General features: G+C 46.7%; 6 protein-coding genes and 4 pseudogenes across 7 annotated transcripts in view; 1 reads left to right on the top strand and 9 right to left on the bottom strand.

Annotated features, from left to right (window-relative positions):
* The window catches only part of LOC126029762 (pre-mRNA-splicing factor 38A-like), a 248947-nt pseudogene that overhangs the window by 207952 nt on the left and 13598 nt on the right, over nucleotides 1-27397 (top strand).
* The window catches only part of LOC126031300 (transcription initiation factor TFIID subunit 6-like), a 174270-nt gene that overhangs the window by 142073 nt on the left and 4800 nt on the right, over nucleotides 1-27397 (bottom strand).
* On the bottom strand, nucleotides 990-1912 carry LOC126030620 (pre-mRNA-splicing factor 38A-like). Its single transcript, XM_049788846.1, is given in 2 exon segments — nucleotides 990-1345; nucleotides 1348-1912. Coding segments are annotated over 2 exon segments (921 nt in total).
* On the bottom strand, nucleotides 3870-4792 carry LOC126030632 (pre-mRNA-splicing factor 38A-like). The gene is given in 2 exon segments (XM_049788856.1): nucleotides 3870-4225; nucleotides 4228-4792. Coding segments are annotated over 2 exon segments (921 nt in total).
* Nucleotides 7553-7971, bottom strand: LOC126031303 (protein BUD31 homolog; annotated as a pseudogene).
* Nucleotides 8198-8610, bottom strand: LOC126030667 (DNA-directed RNA polymerase II subunit RPB4-like; annotated as a pseudogene).
* LOC126030578 (transcription initiation factor TFIID subunit 6-like) lies at nucleotides 14501-16471 on the bottom strand. 2 transcript variants are annotated; one of them, XM_049788797.1, is made up of 2 exons: nucleotides 16346-16471; nucleotides 14501-16315 (listed from the first exon to the last, which is right to left on the bottom strand). In XM_049788797.1, exons 1-2 carry the CDS (start codon nucleotides 16469-16471, stop codon nucleotides 14501-14503), a joined length of 1941 nt encoding a protein of 646 aa, XP_049644754.1. The 2 variants fall into 2 exon arrangements, with proteins under 2 accessions (XP_049644754.1, XP_049644753.1); XM_049788796.1 differs by having other exon boundaries at nucleotides 14501-16471.
* LOC126030631 (pre-mRNA-splicing factor 38A-like) lies at nucleotides 18253-19175 on the bottom strand. Its single transcript, XM_049788855.1, is given in 2 exon segments — nucleotides 18253-18608; nucleotides 18611-19175. Coding segments are annotated over 2 exon segments (921 nt in total).
* On the bottom strand, nucleotides 21892-22323 carry LOC126031301 (protein BUD31 homolog; annotated as a pseudogene).
* On the bottom strand, nucleotides 22533-22945 carry LOC126030666 (DNA-directed RNA polymerase II subunit RPB4-like). Its single transcript, XM_049788887.1, is given in 2 exon segments — nucleotides 22533-22777; nucleotides 22780-22945. Coding segments are annotated over 2 exon segments (411 nt in total).

The following is a 27397-nucleotide window of genomic DNA, read 5'->3' as shown; positions in this document are numbered from 1 at the left end:
CACGTGGCCTCATCCCCCATCAACTGGCGGGTGTGGGGTCCAGGAAAGCGACGAGTATTGACCTCACTCACGGGCAGGCTTCAGGAAACATCCACCACATGTGTGGCCTATATCATAACCTTTTAAGCATTCAGCCATTCTTAGCTAGCCCTGCCTCTTAACTCCTGTCAGCCATCTTCCCTTTGACCTCCATGCTGGCAAAAGACCAAAAAGGCCCTAATCCCCTCTGGTCAAAGCCTTATCTACCTTTTCCAAGACCCCTTCCAGGAATGGGCGGGGTCTTGCAGGTAAGGTCAAGTTACCTAGGAAGAATGGGGGGGATGAGGCTTCAATAATAATGAAGTACAATACTACTTGAAGCAAGGAACACCCTACAACTACCTCTTAAGCACCTGTAGAGTTACCACACACACACACACACACACACACACACACACACACACACAGACACACACACACACACACATATACTGGAGACCTTTCTTGCTGAATTTGTTTACTGTCTCATTCCCCCAATGGCGCTGAGTTTGGTCCACCACACCATCCCCCCAGACTGCCAGTACAATTTCTGAGCATAGAGTCAGGAGTAACCCCTGAGAGTGTCTGGGTGTGACTCAAAAACCAAAATAAATGAATAAATGAATAAAAAATAAAAAACAAACAAAAAATACATGAGCACCAAGGACCAGAGGGATACAGGGTCATCCTTCTTTGCATGAAGCAAGCCTGGGTTCAATCCCTGGCATCACATTGGTCCCCTAATCTCAGCCAGGAGTGATCCCTGAGTGCAGAGCTATTAATAAACTGTGATCATTGCTGGGTGGTGTCTAATAAATCCACAAAATAATAACCTCAACACCTCTGCCACTTCAAGAATACAAGTGAAAAACTTGGTAAAATATGTAGCTGCAGGAATAGTTCTTAGTTCTTCCATCTAGAACAATGCCTTAACTTCATAAGTCATTTGGACTCAAACCAAAATGAATCCATTATTCATTCCATCTTCCACTCTTCTTGTGGCTTTTCTTGGATCTTTCAGGAGCCTTTGAGTGGTTTCGATGTCTGTGGATACAATGATGACCTGGGGACATGGAGAGAGGTCTAAGACATCTCTGTCGGGATCTGCTAGGGTGATGCCTTGGATTCTGGCTGCCACGTCTTGTTTGTTGAGGGGAGGGACTCCTCTTGGGAGAGAGACTCCATCTAGGAGGTGATCTGCTCCGACTTTTATAGCACAGTGTGGGAGAATGCCTGGGCTGGCCTAAGTCTTGGGAGCTTCTCTGGCAGTGATCAGGTGATCGAGCTCTTTCCAACTTCTCATGTTCTTCCTCTTCACTGGACTCTAATCATCCATGTCTTCAAGAGCACTAACCCGAGGCTCCAACTGCTCAGCTTCTTCTAGTAAAGAACGTTTCTGGAGATGTGGCAGAAGGACATCACAAACCCTCTCACTGTGGAGCAACTCGTCAATAAACTCGTCCACATGCATCAGTTCCAACTCCCCATTAGGGTTCTGCCTCTTGATTTTTCTGTAGTCATTGTACAGAGGCTCCAAGTACTTGTAACAATCCAGGGCAGTGCCTGTCAGCCTGAGGTAAAGTGCACCCAACAGGCGGACATACTTGAAGTCTTCATTTTGGATCAACTCCACAATGATTTCCTTCTCAGGTTGGAGTTGTAGCATCTTCAGAGTCAAGCAAAGGAAAGGAGCTGGTTTGATGTGGCCACCAGACATGCCACCCACAAACCTTAACTCCGTGGCTTTATCAACTACCTGTTCAGCTGTCAGCCCAAAGCACTCTTCTTTCCAGTACCTGGACTCATAGATTCGCATTCGAATGATCTTCTCCACCAGGTACTGAGGCTTGGTGCCATGAATGCTGCGAGCATCCTTCATGGTGTGGTTTGCCATTTTAGGATGTCTTTCGTCCTCTCAATACTTCAAACTTGAATGTGTGCAGCCAAGCCTCAGGCTCTAAAACGCAGATCAGGTTAGACCCAGGTCTGGAAGCAAACGTTGAGGCAGGAAATAATCCACACAGTGAAAATAGACAAGAGGTTAAGCAAATTTAGCACTCAACTCAGGAATTCAACCATCCAAGCTTTCTGCTCCTAAGAAGGAAGGCAGCTCATTGGAGGAAGGCTGAAGAATAGACCCTGCCCTCTTCAGACCCCTGCTTTTATTGGCAAACAAGCCCCGCCCTAGGGTTCCCCAGAATTCCAAGTAGGGGATAGTCCAATCATCCCATCTCCAGGTCACACCCTGGGGCCGAGCATGAATATTGACGAGGCTGAGACAAGTAACCCGACACTGGGTCCAGTCTCTGGGAACTAGGCTGGAGCATGAATATTGAATAGGGTGAGACCAGTAAACCCACAAGTGGGGACCATTCCCAGAAAGTTGTGAGATTTCCCTTCACCTTAATGCTTGTTGACTTCCTGGAAAGTCCTCTTTGGAGATGTGTCCCTTCAGACCTACCCAATTAAAGTAAAGCATTTGTGACCTCTACTGGTCACTGGTAACTAGTTCTGAAATGAGAGGAAGAACAAATTGTTGACTGGCCCATGATAGGATTGTAGGTTGGGGTGTAGAACTCTAACTAAAGGCAGTACAAGGTGCCAGAGAAATAGCACAGCGGTAAGGCTTTTGCTTTGCATGTGGTCAAGCCCTGACTCTAGTTTTGATTCCAGTATCCCATATAGTTCCCTGAGCTTGGAGCAATTTCTGAGGGCAGAGCCAGAAGTAGCCCTTGAGCTCCACCAGATGTAACCTCGAAACAAAAAAAATAATAATAATAATTGTAGAATTAAATAATGACTATGTAATTAAATAATAATTAACGATGGTTGCTGGATGGAGAAAGATGGAGGCCTTTATTCTTAGGCCATGGCCACGTGGCCTCATCCCCCATCAACTGGCGGGTGTGGGGTCCAGGAAAGCGACGAGTATTGACCTCACTCACAGGCAGGCTTCAGGAAACATCCACCACATGTGTGGCCTATATAATAACATTTTAAGCATTCAGCCATTCTTAGCTAGCCCTGCCTCTTAACTCCTATCAGCCATCTTCCCTTAGACCTCCATGCTGGCAAAAGACCAAAAATGCCCTAATCCCCACTGGTCAAAGCCTTATCTACGTTTTCCAAGAACTGTTCCAGGAATGGGCGGGGTCTTGCAGGTAAGGTCAAGTTACCTAGGAAGAATGGGGGGATGAGGCTTCAATAATAATGAAGTACAATACTACTTGAAGCAAGGAACACCCTACAACTACCACTTAAGCACCTGTAGAGTTACCACACACACACACACACACACACACACACACACAGACACACAGACACACACACATATACTGGAGACCTTTCTTGCTGAATTTGTTTACTGTCTCATTCCCCCAATGGCGCTGAGTTTGGTCCCCCACCCCGCCCCAGACTGCCAGTACAATTTCTGAGCATAGAGTCAGGAGTTACCCCCGAGAGTGTCTGGGTGTGACTCAAAAACGAAAATAAATGAATAAATGAATAAAAAATAAAAAACAAACAAAAAATACATGAGCACCAAGGACCAGAGGGATACAGGGTCATCCTTCTTTGCATGAAGCAAGCCTGGGTTCAATTCCTGGCATCACGTTGGTCCCCTAATCTCAGCTAGGAGTGATCCCTGAGTGCAGAGCTATTAATAAACTGTGATCATTGCTGGGTGGTGTCTAAAAGATCCACAAAATCATAACCTCAACACCTCTGTCACTTCAAGAAAACAAGTGAAAAACTTGGTAAAATATGTAGCTGCAGGAATAGTTCTTAGTTCTTCCATCTAGAACAATGCCTTAACTTCATAAGTCATTTGGACTCAAACCAAAATGAATCCATTATTCATTCCATCTTCCACTCTTCTTGTGGCTTTTCTTGGATCTTTCAGGAGCCTTTGAGTGGTTTCGATGTCTGTGGATACAATGATGACCTGGGGACATGGAGAGAGGTCTAAGACATCTCTGTCGGGATCTGCTAGGGTGATGCCTTGGATTCTGGCTGCCACGTCTTGTTTGTTGAGGGGAGGGACTCCTCTTGGGAGAGAGACTCCATCTAGGAGGTGATCTGCTCCGACTTTTATAGCACAGTGTGGGAGAATGCCTGGGCTGGCCTAAGTCTTGGGAGCTTCTCTGGCAGTGATCAGGTGATCGAGCTCTTTCCAACTTCTCATGTTCTTCCTCTTCACTGGATTCTAATCATCCATGTCTTCAAGAGCACTAACCCGAGGCTCCAACTGCTCAGCTTCTTCTAGTATAGGACGTTTCTGGAGATGTGGCAGAAGGACATCACAAACCCTCTCACTGTGGAGCAACTCGTCAATAAACTCGTCCACATGCATCAGTTCCAACTCCCCATTAGGGTTCTGCCTCTTGATTTTTCTGTAGTCATTGTACAGAGGCTCCAAGTACTTGTAACAATCCAGGGCAGTGCCTGTCAGCCTGAGGTAAAGTGCACCCAACAGGCGGACATACTTGAAGTCTTCATTTTGGATCAACTCCACAATGATTTCCTTCTCAGGTTGGAGTTGTAGCATCTTCAGAGTCAAGCAAAGGAAAGGAGCTGGTTTGATGTGGCCACCAGACATGCCACCCACAAACCTTAACTCCGTGGCTTTATCAACTACCTGTTCAGCTGTCAGCCCAAAGCACAATTCTTTCCAGTACCTGGACTCATAGATTCGCATTCGAATGATCTTCTCCACCAGGTACTGAGGGTTGGTGCCATGAATGCTGCGAGCATCCTTCATGGTGTGGTTTGCCATTTTAGGATGTCTTTCGTCCTCTCAATACTTCAAACTTGAATGTGTGCAGCCAAGCCTCAGTCTCCAAAACGCAGATCAGGTTAGACCCAGGTCTGGAAGCAAACGTTGAGGCAGGAAATAATCCACACAGTGAATATGGACAAGAAGTTAAGCAAATTTAGCACTCAACTCAGGAATTCAACCATCCAAGCTTTCTACTCCTAAGGAGAAAGGCACCTCAGTGGAGGAAGGCTGAAGAATAGACTCTGCCTTCTTCAGACCCCTGCTTTTATTGGCAAACAGGCCCCGCCCTAGGGTGTCACCAGAATTCCAAATAGGGGATAGTCCAATCGTCCCATCTCCAGGTCACACCCTGGGGCCGAGCATGAATATTGACGAGGCTGAGACAAGTAACCCGACACTGGGTCCAGTCTCTGGGAACTAGGCTGGAGCATGAATATTGAATAGGGTGAGACCAGTAAACCCACAAGTGGGGACTATTCCCAGAAAGTTGTGAGATTTCCCTTCAACTTAATGCTTGTTGACTTCCTGGAAAGTCCTCTTTGGAGATGTGTCCCTTCAGACCTACCCAATTAAAATAAAGCATTTATGACCTCTACCTGTCACTGGTAAGTAGTTCTGAAATGAGAGGAAGAACAAAATTGTAGACTGGCCCATGATAGGATTGTAGGTTGGGGTGTAGAACTCTAATTAAAGGCAGTACAAGGTACCAGAGAAATAGCACAGTGGTAAGGCTTTTGCTTTGCATGTGTTCAACCCCTGACTCTAGTTTTGATTCCAGTATCCCATATAGTTCCCTGAGCTAGGAGCAATTTCTGAGTGCAGAGCCAGGAGTAGCCCTTGAGCTTCACCAGGTGTAACCTCGAAACCAAAAATAATAATAATAATAATAATTGTAGAATTATATAATTACTATGTCATTAAATAATAATTAACGATGGTTGCTGGATGGAGAAGGATGGAGGCCTTTATTCTTAGGCCATGGCCACGTGGCTTCATCCCCCATTAACTGGCTCGTCTGGGGTCCAGGAAAGCAACCAGTATTGAACTCACTCACGGGCAGGCTTCAGGAAATATTCACCACATGTGTGGCCTATAATATAACCTTTTAAGCATTCAGCCATTCTTAGCTAGCCCTGCCTCTTAACTCCTGTCAGCCATTTTCCCTTTGACCTCCAAAAAGGCCCTAATCCCCTCTGGTCAAAGCCTTATCTACCTTTTCCAAGACCCCTTCCAGGAATGGGCGGGGTCTTGCAGTAAGGTCAATTTACCTTGGCAGAATGGGGGGATGAGGCTTCAATAATAATGAAGTACAATATTACTTGAAGCAAGGAACACCCTATAACTACCTCTTAAGCTACTGTAGAGTTACCACACACACACACACACACACACACACCACACACACACACACACACACACACACACACACACACACACACACTGGAGACCTTTCTTGCTGAATTTCTTTACTGTCTTATTCCCCTAATGGTGCTGAGTTTGGGAAACTACGCCCTACCGCTATGCTATCTCTCTGGCCCTGGGAGCTTTCATTTTAGAAGAAGGGGGAAACTGGGCTTTCTAGTTCTCTTGTGAAGTTCTGAATTTTAGAAAATATTTCTTGATATTAGTTGGGGAGAAGGCACTATTATAAAGTAGCTTAAGGTCAGATTACTAGGTTTTAGCACCCCTGCACGAACTCCTAGAACTGCATCTGAAGAAGAGGAGAAGAGAGGGAAAGGGAGCATATCATGCATGACAAGGCAGCTCAGTCTCTTCATCTTCAGTTTCTAAGACTTTCCTTTCTGATTCACTGCTCTAGAAAAAATTTTATGCCACCGTATAATCCTCTAAGCCTGATTCATGTGGGGAGGTGGTTCCCCCATAGAGGTGTTAACCAAGGCCTAGGAAGGGAAATTGGTGAGTAGTAGTGCAAGATCTGTTACAGCAGAGTTGCCCTTACTTCCCCTACCTTTTCTGAAGTCAAATACTGGCCGAACTTCCACACCCTTGGAAGGCTGACGGGTATAATTCCCCTCAGGGAGGGGTTAAGAAGAGTTGAATTGTCTTGTCTGTGATTAGGGACTTTGGGCAGTTGCAGATTCTCCAGGTTCCATGTCTTGTAGCTACAGTACAAGACCTCCCCATCCGGACCCGGGATAATTTGGGGGGGGGGGTGGTAGGTTGACATACACCCTCAGTCCATGCAAAATTGTAGCTGTGGGGAACTTGAGACTTGGTCTCAGGTGTTTGGTACATCTGTACTTGTTTCTCTAATTCCCTCAGCGTCCCATATTGTCCCCCAAGCCAGGAGCGATCTCTGAGTTCATAGACAGGAGTAAACCCTGCACATCACCATGTGTGGCCCCCAAACAAAGAAAAGGCAGGTGATATACCAGACTGGGGAGAGGGAAATAAGGGTGCAAAGAAAGGGATAGGCCAGGGGTGGGGGATGAATTGTGCTTTTATTATTAAAGCTCCAGGCTCAAACCATCATGAATTTCTTAGTCCCCCAGAAATATATGGTGGTTAAAAATTAGTAAAAGATCATCTTGAACAACTGGTACACAGAGAGTGCCAGTCTGGGTAGTGATGAGCTTCTTTTGGAAGGGTTTATCAGGTTTATTGCTACAACCACATGGGAAATTCTGAGGCCTCCCCAGTAGAAGCCATTGCCCCTGCTCTGGGAGTAGCACTGAGAGGTATCTGCAGAACAGGCCAAGTTCAAGTCCAAGGAGATAGGGGTATGGTGGGGGTGTCTCAACTACAACAGCCCCAGCAGTCACAGTGCTTGCACTCAATGGTTCTATTCCCTTTCAGCTTGCTCATGGGGACATGGCAAATGCAGTTGGTGCCGAAGTTGGTGTCATGGGTCTGGATGTCGCAGAGGCAGCAGAGGTTCTTGTAGCCTTGTTTCTTCCATTTAGCAATGAGGTTCTTCTCCACATAGCCTTCTTGGATGCAGAATTTCTACATCGCTCTGCTGAAGGCTTTCTGCTTGTAGAAGAGGTTGAATATGAAGTGTGTTTCCTGGGTGGTTGACCAAAAAGATGGGCCAGAGAGACTCCACCTTCCTCTTTCCCTCAAAACACTATTTCAGTTTTACTCATCTTCTGATCCAACTCACCCAAATTGGATTCAATTACCCCCCAGCCAACTGGGGGTGCTTTTATGCTTCTTTTTTGACTTTAGGCATGTCCCCCTTGAGAAGCACCAGTCACCTCAATCGTGCAGAAAACACGGAATTCCAAGAGTATGGCTTGCATTTAATGTGTCCTGGGAGGCACAAGTGGAAGAAATTGGGTGTCTTCTGCAATCAGATTTCTGTCCAAGCTGGGCCAGATCCTAGGGCCTGGGAGTTCCACTAGGATGGATGATTCCCTTAGCAACAGTGATAGCTGGTGTTTAATACTGGAAGCTGTGTCTAGTCTGGATGGCATCAAGAATCTGCTGTAGCTTCTCCTCTTCAAACCACCCCTCAAGGCTTGGGATTAGAGCCTTGGCCTCCTCAGCTGTTTCTGGGCAAAGGTTGGCTAAACATGCCAACTCAAACTTATGAAGCCTATTCTGTAGCAATAAGCTACGAATACTGGCAATGTTCTCTCTATTTTTGAAATGACTGAAATGGCCTGTATAGGTGAAAGTTTTTAGAAGACCTCAGGAAGTTCTTGTTCAACCTCAGCACTCTCCATCTGCTTCTTCCAATGCTCCAAAAGCATCTGAACTTCTGAATTGAGAAGAGTCTCAGCTGTTTCAAACTCTTTGGGAAAGATGAGCTGAGAAGTATCTTCTACATGGCCAGCACTACCAGCTGCCATTGTATGGCCAGGGCAAGCAGAACGCCTTCAGGTTCCTTCTGAAGCACCAGAGCAGGGGTTGCAAACAGTCATGGGGATTCTGCAGAAAACAGATGGAAGGAAGCTCAAGAGCAATGTGAGATTAAATAGGTCTTAGGAGCAGGAAGTGGGTATTCTCTGTGGAATTCACCCACCCACCCACTCTTGAACACAGCCTCCATGGGCAGAGCCAGGAATTCACACCTGAGCACTACCAGGTGTGATCCCCAAACAAAAAGGTGGCAAGGGCCAGAGATGGTGCTGTAATGCCCAACCACACTAGAGCTGCCTTGAAAGCAAGGACTCCTCCCTAGTGGGGATCCCATGCCAGAGCCAGCATGACCTGGTCTCCAATGCCTGGCCGGCCCTTCCCCAGCTTAGCTACCACCTCAGTTCCTGCATGAGACTCCCTATCATGGGAACCTGGTGTGACTGTGGAGATTCTGGTGAAGTTCTCAATTCTCCCCTACAGTTGACACTCCTAAGTGATGACCAGTGTCTTAAATGGAAGGTCAGGTGCATTGAGACCCTAGGTCAAGAGCCAACCTGGGCTTGTGAAAGAAGCAAAGTCCTCTCAATGCCAGGATGTCCCAAGAAGTTGTTCAACTGGAGCCTTTGGGCTCAGAGGGGAGAAAGGATTGCTCCTCCACTGGTATTTAGGAATTGAATCTCCAAGGGTGCTGCCAGGCTCTCTGGAACTTTCTGATTCCCAATAGGTTCTTTTCCTGTGTTTGTTCCTCCATGAAACTGGGGGGCTACCAGGATGTCATAGGCGGTAGGTAGAGCACTTGCCTTGACCACGGCCAACCTGGATTGGACCCCTGGCTTCCCATAGGATTCTCTCAGTTTGTCAGGAGGGATTTCTGAGCACAGAGCCAAAAGAAACCTCTGAGCCCTGGGGGTGACACACACACAAAAAACCTGAGTAATCTCTTGATCCTTGAAGATTTTCTGAGACCTTTCTACATGGGAGAAAAGCACTCTTGAAAGGGTCTTAAATAGCAAGTGCTCAGAGAGGAACTTTAGGAACAGCTTGGTGTTTTTCTCAGGGCCCCTGCTGAACTCTGCGATCCAGGACAGACACATCACAAATTGCCACCTGGTTTTTTCTCTACCACGACCACCATTAAGAATCTAAACATGTGGGACTGGAGAGATAGCATAAAGATACGATGTTTGCCTTACATGCAGGAAGACTGTGGTTCAAACCCCAGCATCTGATATGGTCCCCTGAACTTGCCCGAAGAGATTTCTGAGCATAGAGCCAGGAGTAACTTTTTAGTGCCACCAGGTGTGACCCTCACACACACACACATACACACACAAACACACACACACACACACAAAATAAAAGGAATCTAGAAAGGTGGCTTTGGAGGATCTCAAATCCCAATCTAGGCACTTGAACCTAGAGTTCAAAACAGCTGCAGATCCTCACATTAGCGCTTTGCTCCAAGCAAGATGGCACACTGATGGAGCATTCCTGGAAGGTTCTGACCTTGGAGAGCAGATTGAAGGCTCATATTTGTTTAGAAATGGAGGTGTGAGTGTTTTATGACAATCAATTCCAGTTAATTGAGGAGACAAAACTTCCTCCATGGCACTGGAGCATTCAGCAGAAAGGCTCACTTGAGTTCTTAGATAGACTGACAGCTGCCAATGACTCCCTAACATTAAACCCAAGTCTCCTCCAGACCAGGGTGGTGAGCTGCAGGTGACTGTTAGACAGGGACAGGGCAAAGCAGGGTGGGTCTCACAGAGTGGATTGTGAGTTCTGATGTGGGTGGTGATCAAGCTTTCAATGTTGCTGGTTTAAAACAAAAGCCAGCCAATGGAGGTGGGGACAAAAAGTCATGATGCCTACCGAGTATGATACATTTTCCCACTGGCATCCCATATGGTCCCCTGCACCCCAAAAAAAGTGTGGGCCTTGTGGGCAGGTTGGCTTCTATTATTTTTTTACCATGAGTTTTTGTTTTATTTTTAAAAGAAGATGATATATTTGGGGTGGAGCAGTGGTGCAAGCAGAAAGGAATCTGCCTAGCACACACTAGCCTATGATGGACCCCGGTTTGATTCCCTCATAATCCTGTATGCTCCCCAAAGCCAGGAGCGATGTCTGAGTGCATAGTCAGGAGTAATCCCTGAACATCACCAGGTGTGATTCCCCCCCAAATAAAAGCAGGTGATATGCCAGAGTGAGGAGAGATAAATGAGGGTGTTTGAAGAAGGTACTGCCAGGGAGGAAGAAATTGTGCTTTTATTGGTAAAGCTCTAAATTATCCCATTATAGATTTCTTGGTCCCCCAGAGATACATGGTGGTTGAAACTTAGAAAACGATCATCTTGTACAATTGATACACAAAGGATGCCAGTCTGGGTAATGATGAGCTTCTTTTGGCAGGGTTTATCAGGCTTATTGCTACAACCACAATAAATTCTGAGATTCTGAACCCTCCCCAGTAAAAGCCTTGGCCCCTGCTCTGGGAGTAGCACTGAACACTGAGAGGTATCAGTAGAAAAGGCCAACTTCAAGTCCAGGGAGATGGGGGTAGGGTTGTTGGGGGGGATCTCAAAAAGAGCAGCCCCAGCAGCCACAGTGCTTGCACTCGATGGTTTGGCCCACTTCCAGCTTGCTCTTGGGAACATGACAAATGCTGTTGGTGCTGAAGTTGGTGTCATGAGTCTGGATGCAGACTCATGGTTCTCATAGCCTTGTTTCTTCCATTTGGCAATGAGATTCTTGTCCCCATAGCCTTCTTGGAGGCAGAACTTGTCCATCTTTCTGCTGATGGCTTTCTTCTTGTAGAGGAGGTCAAATAAATAGCGTGTTGTCTGGTGGTGGACCCAAAAAATAGGCCAGAGAAACTCCACCTTCCTCTTTTCCTTGAGAGACTCTATTTCAGCTTTTCTCAGGTTCTGATCGAACTCACCGAAATTGTGTTCAATTACCCCCAACCCATGTTACTTTTCGGATTCTTTTGACTTTAGACTTTTCCCCCTCAAGAAGCACCAGTCACCTTGATCGTGCAGAAAACACAGAAGGAATTCCAAAAGCAGGGCTTGGATTCAATTAGTCCTGAGAGGCACAAGTGGAAGAAACTTGATAAGCCAGCTACCATCTCTGCTGATTCAGAGTCTGAAAATGGTTCAACCAAAGTTACCCCTGTGCCACAAGCACTGAGTCAGGTAGAAAAGCTGGTGCTGGCAATCCAAGTACTGGGCACTGGTTAAATCGTTCAATGTCTGCAATGGTTAAGGATTTATAAACATAAATGACACCAAAGTAGATGTCTTTGTTCACTGGACAGCTTTGGTTTGGTTTTGTGTCCACATTCAACAGTGCTCTAAGGTTACTCCTAGCACTGCACGCTGAATTTACTCCTAGGAGTTGTATAGTTGGATCATATGAGAGTTTATAAGCTCCAGGTCTACATAAGATTGCGAACTAAGGATTGATTTTGGTTGTTTGTTGGTTTTGTTGTTTGGTTTTGGTTTTGTGCGTTGGTTTTGGTTTAGTGGACATACCCAGAAGTGCTCAAGGTATTTCTGGCTCTGGACTCAGAAATTACTGCTGGCAGGCTTGGGGGACCATATGGGATGTCAGAAATTAAGCCCAAGTTAGCCTCATGCAAGACAAATGTCTTAGCCACTGTAGTATAACCCTGGGTCCCATGTTTATTGTTTTTTGTTGTGCAGAAAGAATGATTCTCAAGAACAGCACAATGCCTCTTGCCATTGGTTGAAGCACCCCAAATATCAAAGAGCCCTTCAGCCCCATGGATAACCTGATGATTGTGAAGTCTGCTAGCAGAATTTGGGTGTCACCAAGCCAGAGGGCTAGTACCTGGCTGGGTGCTGGGTACTGAGAAGCAGGGTCTGCTTCATTGTCCCATAGCTGCTGGAACTTCAAGGTCATTCAGACAAATGTGGCCTGGCCAGAGAAGGCCAGAGAAGGCCGAGGAAATACCTCTGCACCCTGACTCCTCTCTTCATGCCAGAAGGTGCCCAGGCTTTTGTAAATGGAGGTTCCTTTCTAGCCCCAACCCCCAGCCTCACCTGCTCCCACCTGCTGTGAACACATCCATCTCTAGGCACAGAAACATCCACTTGAAGGTCCCCCAAAAGTTCAACCTTGCTTGAGAAGCTGCTCATCCAGGAGCTCGATACTTATTTCATGCCTTTTTCGAGCCCGCTCCCGCCCCACCTCCTCTTTCTTGTCATTCTCTTGCATCAAGGTGCACTGAGCATGCTCTACAATGTCCGACACAGATTTTTTCATTCAGGCATGAACTGGGACCCTGGGGGTGGGGCTAGGACCTGAGTTAGGGTGGAAAGTTGATGAGAGAAAATAAGTTCCTCTTCATAGGCAGTGCTAATTCAGGGGTTTCTTGGAGCCAAGTGGAAATCAAATGCACAGGCATGAGGACACCACACCCCCCTCCACCAGCTGCCTGATGCTTGCTCCTTAGATCTCCACAACATTGGGGAAGAGTGGGTCCTGGGGCCATAAGATGCAACTTCCCTTTGCTGTTCAGAGCAGACCCCTACATCCCACTCCTTGCTAAGAACATACATTATTCAAGGTCTCTGGTGTGACTGGCCCATGCACCAAACCCAAGCTGAGCCTCAACTTGACTGGAGAAGGCATGTGGCTGGATTGAGGTCTAGTTTCTAGCTGACCTCCTGGCAGCCTGGCACTCCCTTCTCAACCCTTCTGTGCTGGGGAATATCAACTAACACGTGGCACAAACTTTCCTCATCTTTCCCTGAAACTCAGACAAAAGGTACCTTGGTGAAAAGCAAATAGTTCTACCCAACCTGGCCAGGAGCTGCCTGAGGCCTGAGGCCTAACAGAACTGTGATAAGACTGGTTTTCAATAAGGAACAGGTAGGGTTGGAACCTGGGGGCCTAACAGCAGAAACAGCTAATACTAAAAAGTCAAAAGATTTTGTTAAATAATTTTAATTATGATCAAAGTGAATGACAAGTCTTTCACAGTCGTATTTAAGGTAAATAGTGACAAAGAATTAGGACCATTTCCATTACCAGTGTTGACCTCCCTCCACCTCTGTTCCCAGCATGTATCCCAGACCTCTGACCTTTGTCCTATAAACTGCTAGAGTAAAAGTTCTCCTTTGTGTATAGCTTGTGGTAGATTGGGTATTTACAGGTGCTGCAAATCAATTGGGTATTGATGCTGGTGTTGTTGACTGGGTTTGTTGCTTAAGTCTGATAATTTTTTTATTTCCACTCTATGTTCTTATGACTGGTTGTTCTTGGTACCATCCATTTTCCCCCTCAAGTTATGAGGGAGAACAAAAATGATTCAATTTCGGTGGTTCTGTGAGAATAAGAAAAGAAAGAGAAAGAAAAAATGCTGGGAGGAATCCTTCTAGAGGTTATAAATATCAATTCAGAAGAATAGAAAAAAAGAAAAAATCCAAAAAACCCCACAAATTAAAAACAACAACAACAACAAAAAAAATACAAGCAAGGACCAAAAAACACATGGAACCCTGGTGGCCTTACTGCAGAAAGAGCTAGCATTACAAACTCAAACGTTTTAATACAGAGAAACAAGCTGTAATTGTCTAAAAGAAAGTAATTCTGGGGGCCAGAGAGATAGCACAGCAGCGTTTGCCTTGCAAGCAGCTGATCCCAGGATCTAAGGTGGTTGGTTCAAATCCCGGCGTCCCATATGATCCCCAGTGCCTGCCAGGAGCTATTTCTGAGCAGACAGCCAGGAGTAACCCCTGAGCACTGCTGGGTGTGGCCAAAAAAAAAAAAAAAAGAAGGAAAGTCTGCCATCTGTCTCTTACCCTCATTTCAAGGTGCATTTGGCGGAAAGCTGAAAGCTGGCCCCAGGGTCTAAGAGCCATTGTCCTTTGGGGTCCCAAGGTGTATTGGGGGTTTCTCCCCAGCCTCTTGTTTCTTCCCACAGAGGTTGCTACCCCCCAGCGGAGACAGGTTTGAGGTGGGCCGAACTTTGCTTTTTCCAGTTGGGGGAAATGAGACCACGATGTACTTCTGGACACTGCCAGGCCCAGAGGTTAAGGTGGTTGTGGGCGCTTTGGGAGTAGTGGAGACCAGCTTGACCCTGGGCTGCATGCTGGGGACTGTAGTGGTGATTCGGGACATGGTGGTGGAGCTGGAGCCAGGCATCGAGGTGCTGAGGGACAGGACCTGCTGGGTGGATGAGGCGCTGGTGGAGGAGGATGACGACTTGATCAGGAACTTGGTGGGAGGAGGGGATGGTTGTGGTGGGGCAGAGGATTGTGAAGACACCAGGGTCTGCATAGGCATCAGGACAGAACCAGGCACCTTGAGCAAACCAGGAGTGTGAGGAACAGATTGTGGGGCCTGTGAGAGGGTGAGTGTGGGCTGCGGCTGCGTGATGGTCAGTGTGGCCTTGTGGACTTGCTGGGCCTGCAGCGTGGCCTGGGCCCGTGCCTTCACCACATGTGAGCAGAGGACAGCTCCCAGGGATCCGAACTCGGTGTGGTAGTTGTCCTGATTGTCAGGTGGCTGTCGCAGCTTGGCCAGAACCGGGGCACAATGTTTCAGCAGCAGGTTCTGCACGTGTTCTGCACCTATGCGGTCCATGTGGCTGAGCACTGGGCCATCAAACACGGCTTGGATCCGCTCACCCTCCTGCTGTAGCCGTGGCAGGATCAGGGACTTGATGACATCATGTCCCAGCTCAGCCAAGCCTGCAATGGAGCCATAGCGCGTGGTCCAGGGGGTCTTCTCGTCCACGCAACTCTCGGTGAAGATCTTAGTGATGCGGGCCTGGATATTGTTGGTGGTTGTGCTAAAGTGCTTGCAGATCTGGGCCACTAGGCGGGCAGCAAAGTCACGCAGTGCCCAGTGGTTGTACACATCTGGCCGCAGACACAGCTGTTTGCTAACGGTGCATGTCAACACAGCTGGGAGTAGCTCATGCGCATATTTCTCCAGGTACAGTGTTGGGTTGTCCATGAGCGCCTTGACCATGCGCATCAGGTAGATGAGCAGGGCTAGGTTGTTGTGCACCACGTTCAAACGGACCCCCTCCGAGATGAAGGTGCTGAACCAGGGCAGCATCTGGGATAGCCCAGGGTCTGTGGCGATGCTCTGGAGAGCTTGCACTCTCTTGGCTTCACAGGAGCCTACACAGGCCTCAGTGATTGCCCTGTAGTAGAGTTGCTGCTCCACTGAGAGTTCATGGATACTGCGGGGCTTGAGACGAAAAGGGGTGCCTTTCAGGAAGGCCGGCACCTTCTGCTCCTTCCCCTTGCTAGCTGCCAGGGCAGCCCCTTTTCCTTTCAGGAAGCCTTCATTCTCCTGGCCCGGCTTGGCTGACTTCAGAGGTTGCATGGCCTTGACCTTCTGCTGCTCCTTAGGAGCTGGAGGTGGGTTCTCGGGAATGGCGGGCTGACAGCCTTCAATGCTCAACCAGTGCGCCTTGAGGCAGATGTCCAGGGGCACTCTGTGCAGAGGGGTGTTGATAATGTCACTCAGATCCACCTCCTTGTCCTCATAGAAGTAGAGCTCCTGGCCCCCACCAGAGGCGGAGTGGAAGGGAATGAACTCCTGGGCCTGGAATCCATACAGGGGCTCCACATTCTTCAACTTGAAGGCGTAGTCCAAGTCGCCAGTGGTCAGCTTCCTCCGCTTCCCCATCTGCATGAACTTCAGGGCCTCCTGGGTGATCTCTTTGATGTGGTGGCTGACCTCCTCTGTCAGCAGCTGGCATGCATTCTCTGGGATCTGGTTGATGCCCATGGACTCCGCCACCACCTTCATGGACTCAGATGGCAGCACCGTGTTACTGAGCTTTAGCCTTTTCGCCTCAGCCATTCTGTACATCCTTCTGCTGGTCCTGCAAGGTGCTATGGGGTGATGGAGATCCGCTTCCAACGTGCCTCTGAGTTGGCCCTTGGCACCCTGTGGCCCACGATGAGATTCTTCAACTTCCTTCTTAAACACCAGCGCTGGGTTTCCAGTCACCTAGATCCTGCAGAAAACAGATGGAAGCCCAAGAGCAGAGCTGGGATTAAATAGGTTCCTAAAGCAGGAAGTGGGAGTTCCCTGAGGAATTCCCCCACCCACTCCTGAGCCCAGCCTCCAAGGGGGAGGAGTCAGGAACTAGCCCCAGGGCACAGCATGATGTGACTCCCAATAATGGCAAAGGCTGGAGCTGGTGATAATTTTAACATGAAATATTTGTAAATAGAGTAAGAGACCATAGACTCTGAATTTATTTGATTTTAATCAATGATTTGTGTTTTTCTCTTCAAATGGGACGTAAATATATTGAAAGGATAATCAAGAGTTTAAGAAATTGCATATATATGTATATGTATATGTACAGAAATATATTATTATGGAACCTGTAATAAAAATTCTGCACCTCTCATGAAATTTATGGTGTGGTATAATTTATGTGATATGAATTGCTGATGTCCAGTATGACTTCTACCTATGAACACATAAATTGAGGCCAGGATAATGAGTAAAATCTACTTTCTGTATGATTGTACGATTAGACATGCTTAAATATTTTTGTAGTTGCTGCAATATTATATACCAGTCTTATCATTACTTTCTGCCAAGGATATTAATAGGTGTATCACAAATAGCTTTATGAATATGGTCTGGTAATCAGACTTGAAAGGAACTCAGGTTAAAAGAAAAAAGCAGGTCCAGTAATAAGTGGAATTGATACAAGTACTTTGCTTACTACAGGGAGACTGTAAAATCAGACTGGTCTAGGAAATAAGTGATCAGCTGTAAAATCACCCAACCACTATAGCTCCAATCCCTGGTGAACGAGTCTTAATCGGGTCGCACAAGAAATAATCCAGGTCAGACTGACTGTGAAACACACGTAGTCTTAGCTACCATTTCCAAGAACCCTTCCAGGAATGGGCAGGGTCTTGCAGGTAAGGTCAAGTTACCTAGGAAGAATGGGGGGATGAGGCTTTAAAAATAATGAAGTACAATACTACTTGAAGCAAGGAACACCCTACAACTACCTCTTAAGCACCTGTACATTTACCACACACACACACACACACACACACACACACACACACACACAAACACACACACACAAACACATATACTGGAGACCTTTCTTGCTGAAATTTTTACTGTCTTATTACCCCAATGGCGCTGAGTTTTTCCCCACCACCCCATCCCCAACACTGCCAGTACAATTTATGAGCATAGAGTCAGGAGTAATTCCTGAGAGTGTCTTTGTGTGACTCAAAAACCAAAATAAATAAACAAATAAAAAACCAAAAACAACAAAAAATACATGAGCACCACGGACCAGAGGGATACAGGGTCATCTTTCTTTGCATGAAGCAAGCCTGGGTTCAATTCCTGGCATCACATTGGTCCCCTAATCTCAGCCAGGAGTGATCCCTGAGTGCAGAGCTATTAATAAACTGTGATCATTGCTGGGTGGTGTCTAAAAATCCACAAAATAATAACCTCCACACCTCTGTCACTTCAAGAAAACAAGTGAAAAACTTGGTAAAAAAAATGTAGCTGCAAGAATAGTTCTTAATTCTTCCACATAGAACAATGCCTTAACTTCATAAGTCATTTGGACTCAAACCAAAATGAATCCATTATTCATTCCATCTTCCACTCTTCTTGTGGCTTTTCTTGGATCTTTCAGGAGCCTTTGAGTGGTTTCTATGTCTGTGAATACAATGATGAGCTAGGGACATGGAGAGAGGTCTAAGACATCTCTGTCGGGATCTGCTAGGGTGATGTCTTGGATTCTTGCTGCCATGTCTTGTTCGTTGAGGGGAGGGACTGCTCTTGGGAGAGAGACTCCATCTAGGAGGTGATCTGCTCCTACTTTTATAGCACAGTGTGGGAGAATGCCTGGGCTGGCCTAAGTCTTGGGAGCTTCTCTGGCAGTGATCAGGTGATCGAGCTCTTTCCAACTTCTCATGTTCTTCTTCCTCACTGGACTCTAATCATCCATGTCTTCAAGAGCACTAACCCGAGGCTCCAACTGCTCAGCTTCTTCTAGTAAAGAACGTTTCTGGAGATGTGGCAGAAGGACATCACAAACCCTCTCACTGTACAACAACTCCTCAATAAACTCATCGACATGCATCAGTTCCAACTCCCCATTACGATTCTGCCTCTTGATTTTTCTGTAGTCATTGTACAGAGGCTCCAAGTACTTGTAACAATCCAGGGAAGTGCCTGTCAGCCTGAGGTAAAGTGCACCCAACAGGCGGACATACTTGAAGTCTTCATTTTGGATCAACTCCACAATGATTTCCTTCTCAGGTTGGAGTTGTAGCATCTTCAGAGTCAAGCAAAGGAAAGGAGCTGGTTTCATGTGGCCACCAGACATGCCACCCACAAACCTTAACTCCGTGGCTTTATCAACTACCTGTTGAGCTGTGAGCCCAAAGCACTCTTCTTTGCAGTACCTGGACTCATAGATTCGCATTCGAATGATCTTCTCCACCAGGTACTGAGGGTTGGTGCCATGAATGCTGCGAGCATCCTTCATGGTGTGGTTTGCCATTTTAGGATGTCTTTCGTCCTCTCAATACTTCAACTTGAAGGTGTGCAGCCAAGCCTCAGGCTCCAAAATGGAGATCAGGTTAGATCCAGGTCTGGAAGCAAACGTTGAGGCAGGAAATAATCCACACAGTGAAAATGGACCAGAGGTTAAGCAAATTTAGCACTCAACTCAGGAATTCAACCATCCAAGCTTTCTGCTCCTAAGAAGAAAGGCAGCTCAGTGGAGGAAGGCTGAAGAATAGACTCTGCATTTTTCAGACCCCTGCTTTTATTGGCAAAGAGGCCCCACCCTAGGGTGTCACCAGAATTCCAAGTAGGGGATAGTCCAATCGTCCCATCTCCAGGTCACACCCTGGGGCGGAGCATGTATATTGACGAGGCTGAGACAAGTAACCCAACACTGGGTCCAGTCTCTGGGAACTAGGGTGGAGCATGAATATTGACTAGGGTGAGACCAGTAAACCAACAAGTGGGGACCATTCCCAGAAAGTTATGATATTTCCCTTCACCTCAATGCTTGTTGACTTCCTGTAAAGTCCTCTTTGGAGATGTGTCCATTCAGACCTAGCCAATTAAAGTAAAGCATTTATGACCTCTACCTGTCACTGGTAACTAGTTCTGAAATGAGAGGAAGAACAAAATTGTAGACTGGCCCATGATAGGATTGTAGGTTGGGGTGTAGACCTCTAATTAAAGGAAGTACAAGGTGCCAGAGAAATAGCACATTGATAAGGCTTTTGCTTTGTTTGTAGTCAAGCCCTGACTCTAGTTTGATTCCAGTATCCCATAGAGTTCCCTGAGCTTGGAGCAATTTCTGACTGCAGAGCCAGGAGTAGCCCTTGAACTCCACCAGGTGTAACGTCGAAACCAAAAATAATAATAATTATAATTGTAGAATTAAATAATGACTATGTAATTAAATAATAATTAGGGATGGTTGCTGGATAGAGAAGAATGGAGGCCTTTATTCTTAGGCCATGGCCACGTGGCTTCATCCCCCATCAACCTGCGGGTCTGGGGTCCAGGAAAGCAACCAGTATTGAACTCACTCACGGGCAGGCTTCAGGAAACATCCACCACATGTGTGGCCTATAACATAACTTTTTAAGCATTCAGCCATTCTTAGCTAACCCTGCAACTTAACTCCTGTCAGCCATCTTCCCTTTGACCTTCATGCTGTCAAAAGACCAAAATAGCCCTAATCCCCTCTGGTCAAAACTTTAGCTACCTTTTCCAGGACACCTTCCAGGAATGGGCGAGGTCTTGCAGGTAAGGTCTAGTTACCTAGGAAGAATGGGGAGATGAGGCTTCAATAATAATGAAGTACAATACTACTTGAAACAAGGAACACCCTACAACTATCTCTTAAGCACCTGTAGAGTTACCACACACACACACACACACACACACACACACACATACTTGAGACCTTTCTTGCTGAATTTGTTTACTGTCTTATTCCCCCAATGGGGCTGAGCTTGGCAAACTGCAACCTACAGCTATGCTCTCACACTCTCCCTGGGATCTTTAATTTTCACAGAAGGGTAAACTGGGCTTTCTAGTTCTCTTGTGAAATTCTGAAATTTAGATATTGTTTCTTGATTTTATTTGGGGAGAAGGCACTATTATAAAGTAGATTAAGGTCAGATTTCTAGGTTTTAGCACCCCTGCAAGAACTTTTCCTAGAACAGCATCTGAAGAAGAGGAGAAGAAAGAGAAAGGTGGCATGTCATGGCATGTCAAGGCTGCTCAGTCTCTTCACCTTCAGTTTCTAAGACTTTTCTTTCTGATTCACTGCTCTAGAAAAAAAATTTTATGCCACCGTATAACCCTCTAGGCCTGATCCATGAGGTGTTAACCAAGGCCATGTAAGGGAAATTGGTGAGTAGTAGTGTAAGATCTGTTACCCCAGAGTTGCCCTTACTTCCCCTATCTTTTCCAAAGTCAAGTCGTGGCCCAACTTCCACACCCTTGGAAGGCTGAGGAGTATAATTCCCCTCAGGGAGGGGTTAAGAAGAGTTGTATTCTTGTCTGTGATTAGGGGGGTCGTGCAGTTGCAGATTCTCCAGGTTCCTTGTCTTGTAGCTACAGTACAAAACCTCCCCATCCCGACTCGGGATAATTTGAGGCGGGGTCGTAGGTTGACATACGCCCTCAGCCCCTGCAAAATTGTAGCTGTGGGGAACTTGAGACTTGGTCTCAGGTGTTTGGTACATCTGTACTTGTTTCTCTAATTCCCTAAGTGTTCCATATTGTCCAACAAGCCAGGAGCGATCTCTGAGTTCATAGACAGGAGTAAACCCTGCACATCACCATGTGTGGCCCCCAAACAAAGAAAAGGCAGGTGATATACCAGAGTGGGGAGAAGGAAATAAGGGTGCGAAGAAAGGGACAGGCCAGGGGTGGGGGAGAAATTGCTTTGATTAGTAAAGCTCCAGGCTCATACCATCATGAATTTCTTAGTCCCCCAGAGATATATGGTGGTTAAAAATTAGAAAAAGATCATCTTGAACAACTGGTACACAGAGAGTGCCAGTCTGGGGAGTGATGAGCTTCTTTTGGAAGGGTTTATCAGGTTTATTGCTACAACCACATGGGAACTTCTGAGGTCTCCCCAGTAGAAGCCATTGCCCCTGCTCTGGGAGTAGCACTGAGAGGTATCTGCAGAACAGACCAGGTTCAAGTCCAAGGAGATAGGGGTACGGTGGGGGGGTGTCTCAACTAGAACAGCCCCAGCAGTCACAGTGCTTGCACTCAATGGTTCTATTCACTTTCAGCTTGCTCATAGGGACATGGAAATGCAGTTGGTGCCAAAGTTGGTGTCATGGGTCTGGATGTCGCAGAGGCAGCAGAGGTTCTTGTAGCCTTGTTTCTTCCATATAGCAATAAGGTTCTTCTCCACATAGCCTTCTTGGATGCAGAATTTGTACATCTCTCTGCTGATGGCTTTCTGCTTGTAGAAGAGGTCGAACACGAAGTGTGTTTTCTGGTGTTTGACCAAAAAGATGGGCCAGAGAAACTCCACCTTCCTCTTTCCCTCAAAACACTGTTTCAGTTTTACTTATCTTCTGATCCAACTCACCCAAATTGGATTCAATTACCCCCCAGTCAACTGGGGGTCCTTTTATGCTTCTTTTGACTTTAGGCATTTCCCCCTTGAGAAGCACCAGTCACCTCAATCATGCAGAAAACACAGAATTCCAAGAGTAGGGCTTGGATTTAATGAGTCCTCGGAGGCACAAGTGGAAGAAATTGGGTGTCTTCTGCAATCAGATTTCTGTCCAAGCTGGGCCAGATACTAGGGCCTGGGAGTTCCAATAGGAACGATGATTCCCTTAGCACCAGTGATAGCTGGTGTTTAATACTGGAAGCTGTGTCTAGTCCGGATGGCATCAAGAATCTGCTGTAGCTTCTCCTCTTCAAACCGCCCCTCAAGGCTTGGGATTAGAGCCTTGGCCTCCTCAGCTGTTTCTGGGCAAATGTTGGCTAAACATGCCAACTCAAAATTATGAAGCCTTTTCTGTAGCAATAAGCTACGAATACTGGCAATGTTCTCTCTATTTTTGAAATGACTGAAATGGCCTGTATAGGTGAAAGTTTTTAGAAGACCTCAGGATTTTCTTGTTCAACCTAAGCACTCTCCATCTGCTGCTTCCAATGCTCCAAAAGCATCTGAACTTCTGAATTGAGAAGAGTCTCTGCTGTTTCAAACTCTTTGGGAACGATGAGATGGGAAGTATCTTCTACATGGCCAGCACCACCAGGTGCCATTGTAAGGCAAGGGCAAGCAGAACGCTTTCACGTTCCTTCTGAAGCACCAGAGCAGGGGTTCCAAACAGTCATGGGGATTCTGCAGGAAACAGATGGAAGGAAGCCCAAGAGCAATGCTGAGATTAAATAGGTCTTAGGAGCAGTAAGTGGGTATTCTCTGTGGAATTCACCCACCCACCCACTCTTGAACACAGCCTCCAAGGGCAGAGACAGGAATTCACACCTGAGCACTGCCAGGTGTGATCCCCAAACAAAAAGGTGGCAAGTGCCAGAGATGGTGCTGTAACGCCCAACCCAACTAGAGCTGCCTTGAAAGCAAGGACTCCTCCCTACTGGGGATCCCATGCCAGAGCTAGCATGACCTGGTCTCCAATGCCTGGCAGGCCCTTCCCCAGCCTAACTACCACCTCAGTTCCTCCATGAGACTCCCTATCATGGGACCAGTTGTGACTGTGGAGGTTCTAGTGAAGTTCTCAATTCTCCCCTACAGTTGACACTCCGAAGTGATGACCAGTGTCTTAGATGGAAGGTCAGGTGCATTGAGACCCTAGGTCAATAGCCAACCTGGGCTTGTGAAAGAAGCAAAGTCCTCTCAATGCCAGGATGTCCCAAGAAGTTGTTCAACTGGAGCCTTTGGGCTCAGAGGGGAGAAAGCATTGTTCCTCCACTGGTCTTTAGGAATTGAATCTCCAAGGGTACTGCCAAGCTCCCTGGAATTTTCTGATTCCCAAAAGGTTCTTTTCCTGTGTTTGTTCCTCCATGAACCTGGGGGGCTACCAGGATGTCATAGGCGGTAGGTAGAGCACTTGCCTTGCCCATGGCCAACCTGGATTGGACCCCTGGCTTCCCATAGGATTCTCCCAGTTTGTCAGGAGGGATTTCTGAGCACAGAGCCAAAAGGAACCTCTGAGCCCTGGGGGTGACACACACACAAAAAACCTGAGTAATATCTTGATCCTTGAAGATTTTCTGAGACCTTTCTGCATGGGAGAAAAGCACTCTTGAAAGGGTCTTAAATAGCAAGTGCTCAGAGAGGAACTTCAGGAACAGCTTGGTGTTTTTCTGAGATCCAGGACAGACACATCACACATTGCCACCTGGTTTTTTTCTATAACACGAGCACCATTAAGAATTTAAACACACACACACACACAAAAAAAAAGGGGGCTGGAGAGATAGCATGGAGGTAAGGCGTTTGCCTTTCATGCAAGAGGTCATTGGTTTGAATCCCAGCGTCCCATATGGTCCCCCGTGCCTGTCAGGAGCAATTTCTGAGCATGGAGCCAGGAGTAACCACTGAGCACTGCCGGGTGTGACCCAAAAACCACAAAAAAAAAAAAAAAAGAATCTAAACATGTGGAACTGGAGATATAGCATGGAGGTAGGATGTTTGCCTTGCATGCAGGAAGACTGCGGTTCAAACCCCATCATCTGATATGGTCCCCTGAAATTGCCTGAAGAGATTTCTGAGCATAGAGCCAGGAGTAACTTTTTAGTACCACCAGGTGTGACACACACACACACACACACAATAAAAAGGAATCTAGAAAGGTGGCTTTGGAGGATCTCAAATCCCAATCTAGGCACTTGAACCTAGAGTTCAAAACAGCTGCAGATCCTCACATTAGCGCTTTGCTCCAAGCAAGATGGAACACTGATGGAGCATTCCTGGAACGTTCTGACCTTGGAGAGCAGATTGAAGGCTCATATTTGTTTAGAAATGGAGGTGTGAGTGTTTTATGACAATCAATTCCAGTTAATTGAGGAGACAAAACTTCCTCCATGGCACTGGAGCATTCAGCAGAAAGGCTCACTTGAGTTCTTAGATAGACTGACAGCTGCCAATGACTCCCTAACATGAAACCCAAGTCTCCTCCAGACCAGGTTGGTGAGCTGCAGGTGACTGTTAGGCAGGGACAGGGCAAGGCAGGGTGGGTCTCACAGAGTGGATTGTGAGTTCTGATGTGGGTGGTGATCAAGTTTTCAATGTTGCTGCTTTAAAACAAAAGCCAGCCAATGGAGGTGGGGACAAAAAGACATGATGCCTACCGAGTATGATATGTTTCCCCACTAGCATTCCATATGGTCCCCTGCACCCCCAAAAAAGTGTGGGCCTTGTGGGCAGGTTGGCTTCTATTTTTTTTTTACCATGAGTTTTTGTTTTATTTTTAAAAGAAGATGATATATTTGGGGTGGAGCAGTGGTGCAAGCAGAAAGGAATCTGCCTAGAACACACTAGCCTATGATGGACCTCGGTTTGATTCTCTAGGAGTCCTGTATGGTCCCCAAAGCCAGGAGCGATCTCTGACTGCATAGCCAGGAGTAATCCCTGAGCATCACCAGGTGTGACCCCCCCCCCAAATAAAAGCAGGTGATATACCAGAGTGAGGAGAGGTAAATGAGGGTGTGAAGAAGGGACTGCCAGGGAGGAAGAAAATGTGCATTTATTGGTTAAGCTCTAAATTATCCCATTATGGATTTCTTAGTCCCCCAGAGATACATGGTGGTTGAAAATTAGAAAACGATCATCTTGAACAATTGATACACAAAGGATGCCAATCTGGGTAATGATGAGCTTCTTTGGGCAGGGTTTATTGGGCTTATTGCTACAACCACAATCAATTCTGAGATTCTGAACCCTCCCCAGTAAAAGCCTTGGCCCCTGCTCTGGGAGTAGCACTGAACACAGAGAGGTATCAGTAGAAAAGGCCAACTTCAAGTCCAGGGAGATGGGGGTAGGATTGGTGGGGGGATCTCAAAAATAGCAGCCCCAGCAGCCACAGTGCTTGCACTCGATGGTTCAGCCCACTTCCAGCTTGCTCTTGGGAACATGACAAATGCAGTTGGTGCTGAAGTTGGTGTCATGAGTCTGGATGAAGACTCATGGTTCTCATAGCCTTGTTTCTTCCTTTTGGCAATGAGATTCTTGTCCCCATTGCCTTCTTGGAGGCAGAACTTGTACATCTTTCTGCTGATGGCTTTCTTCTTGTAGAAGAGGTCAAATAAATAGCATGTTTTCTGGTGGTGGACCCAAAAGATGGGCCAGAGGTACTCCACCTTCCTCTTTCCCTTGAGAGACTCTATTTCAGCTTTTCTCAGGTTCTGATCGAACTCAACCGAATTGTGTTCAATTACCCCCAAGCCATCTTGCTTTTCGGCTTTTTTTGACTTTAGACTTTTCCCCCTCGAGAAGGACCAGTCACGTTGATCATGCAGAATACACAGAAGGAATTCCAAATGCAGGGCTGGGATTCAATTAATCCCGGAGGCACAAGTGGAGGAAACTTGATAAGCCAGCTTCCATCTCTGCCGATTCAGAGTCTTAAAATGGTTCAACCAAAGTTACCCCTGTGCCACAAGCACTGAGTCAGGTAGAAAAGCTGGTGCTGGCAATCCAAGTACTGGGCACTGTTTAAATAGTTCAATGTCTGCAATGGTTAAGGATTTATAAACATAAATGACACCAAAGTAGATGTCTTTGTTCACTGGACAGCCTTGGTTTGGTTTTGTGTCCACATTCAACAGTGCTCTGAGGTTACTCCTGGCACTGCACTCTGAATTGACTCCTAGGAGTTGTATAGTTGGATCATATGGGAGTTTATAAGCTCCATGTCTACATAAGATTGCCAACTAAGGATTGATTTTGGTTGTTTGTTGGTTTTGTTTTTTGGTTTTGGTTTGTGCGTTGGTTTTGGTTTAGTGGACATACCCAGCAGTGCTCAAGGTATTTCTGGCTCTGGACTCAGAAATTACTGCTGGCAGACTTGGGGGACCATATGGGATGTTGGGAATCAAGTCCAAGTTAGCCTCATGCAAGACAAATGTCTTAGCCACTGTAGTATAACTCTGGGCCCCGTGTTTATTATTTTTTTATTGTGCAGAAAGAATGATTCTCAAGAACAGCACAATGCCTCTTGCCATTGGTTGAAGCACCCCAAATATCAAAGAGCCTTTCACCCCCATGTATAACCTGATGATTGTGAAGTCTGCTAGCAGAATTTGGGTGTCACCAAGCCAGAGGGCCAGTACCTGGCTGGGTGTTGGGTTCTGAAAAGCAGTCTGCTTCATTGTCCCATAGCTGCTGGAAATTCAAGGTCATTCAGACAAATGTGGCCTGGCCAGAGAAGGCCCAGAAAATACCTCTGCACCCTGACTCCTCTCTTCTTGCCAGAAGGTGCCCAGGCTTTTGTAAATGGAGGTTCCTTTCTAGCCCCTACCCCCAGCCTCACCTGCTCCCACCTGCTGTGAACACTTCCATCTCTAGGCACAGAAACATCCACTAGAAGTTCAACCTTGATTGAGAAGCTGCTCATCCAGGAGCTCGATACTTATTTCATGCCTTTTTCGAGCCCGCTCCCGCCCCACCTCCTCTTTCTTGTCATTCTCTTGCATCAAGGTGCACTGAGCACGTTCTACAATGTCCAACACAGATTTTTCTCATTCAGTCATTAA

The sequence above is a fragment of the Suncus etruscus genome, chromosome 15, assembly GCF_024139225.1.
Source record: "Suncus etruscus isolate mSunEtr1 chromosome 15, mSunEtr1.pri.cur, whole genome shotgun sequence".
Classification (NCBI taxonomy): Eukaryota; Metazoa; Chordata; class Mammalia; order Eulipotyphla; family Soricidae; genus Suncus; species Suncus etruscus.
The sequence above is the reverse complement of the archived record's forward strand: the minus strand, read 5'-3'. Positions and strand labels throughout refer to the sequence as shown.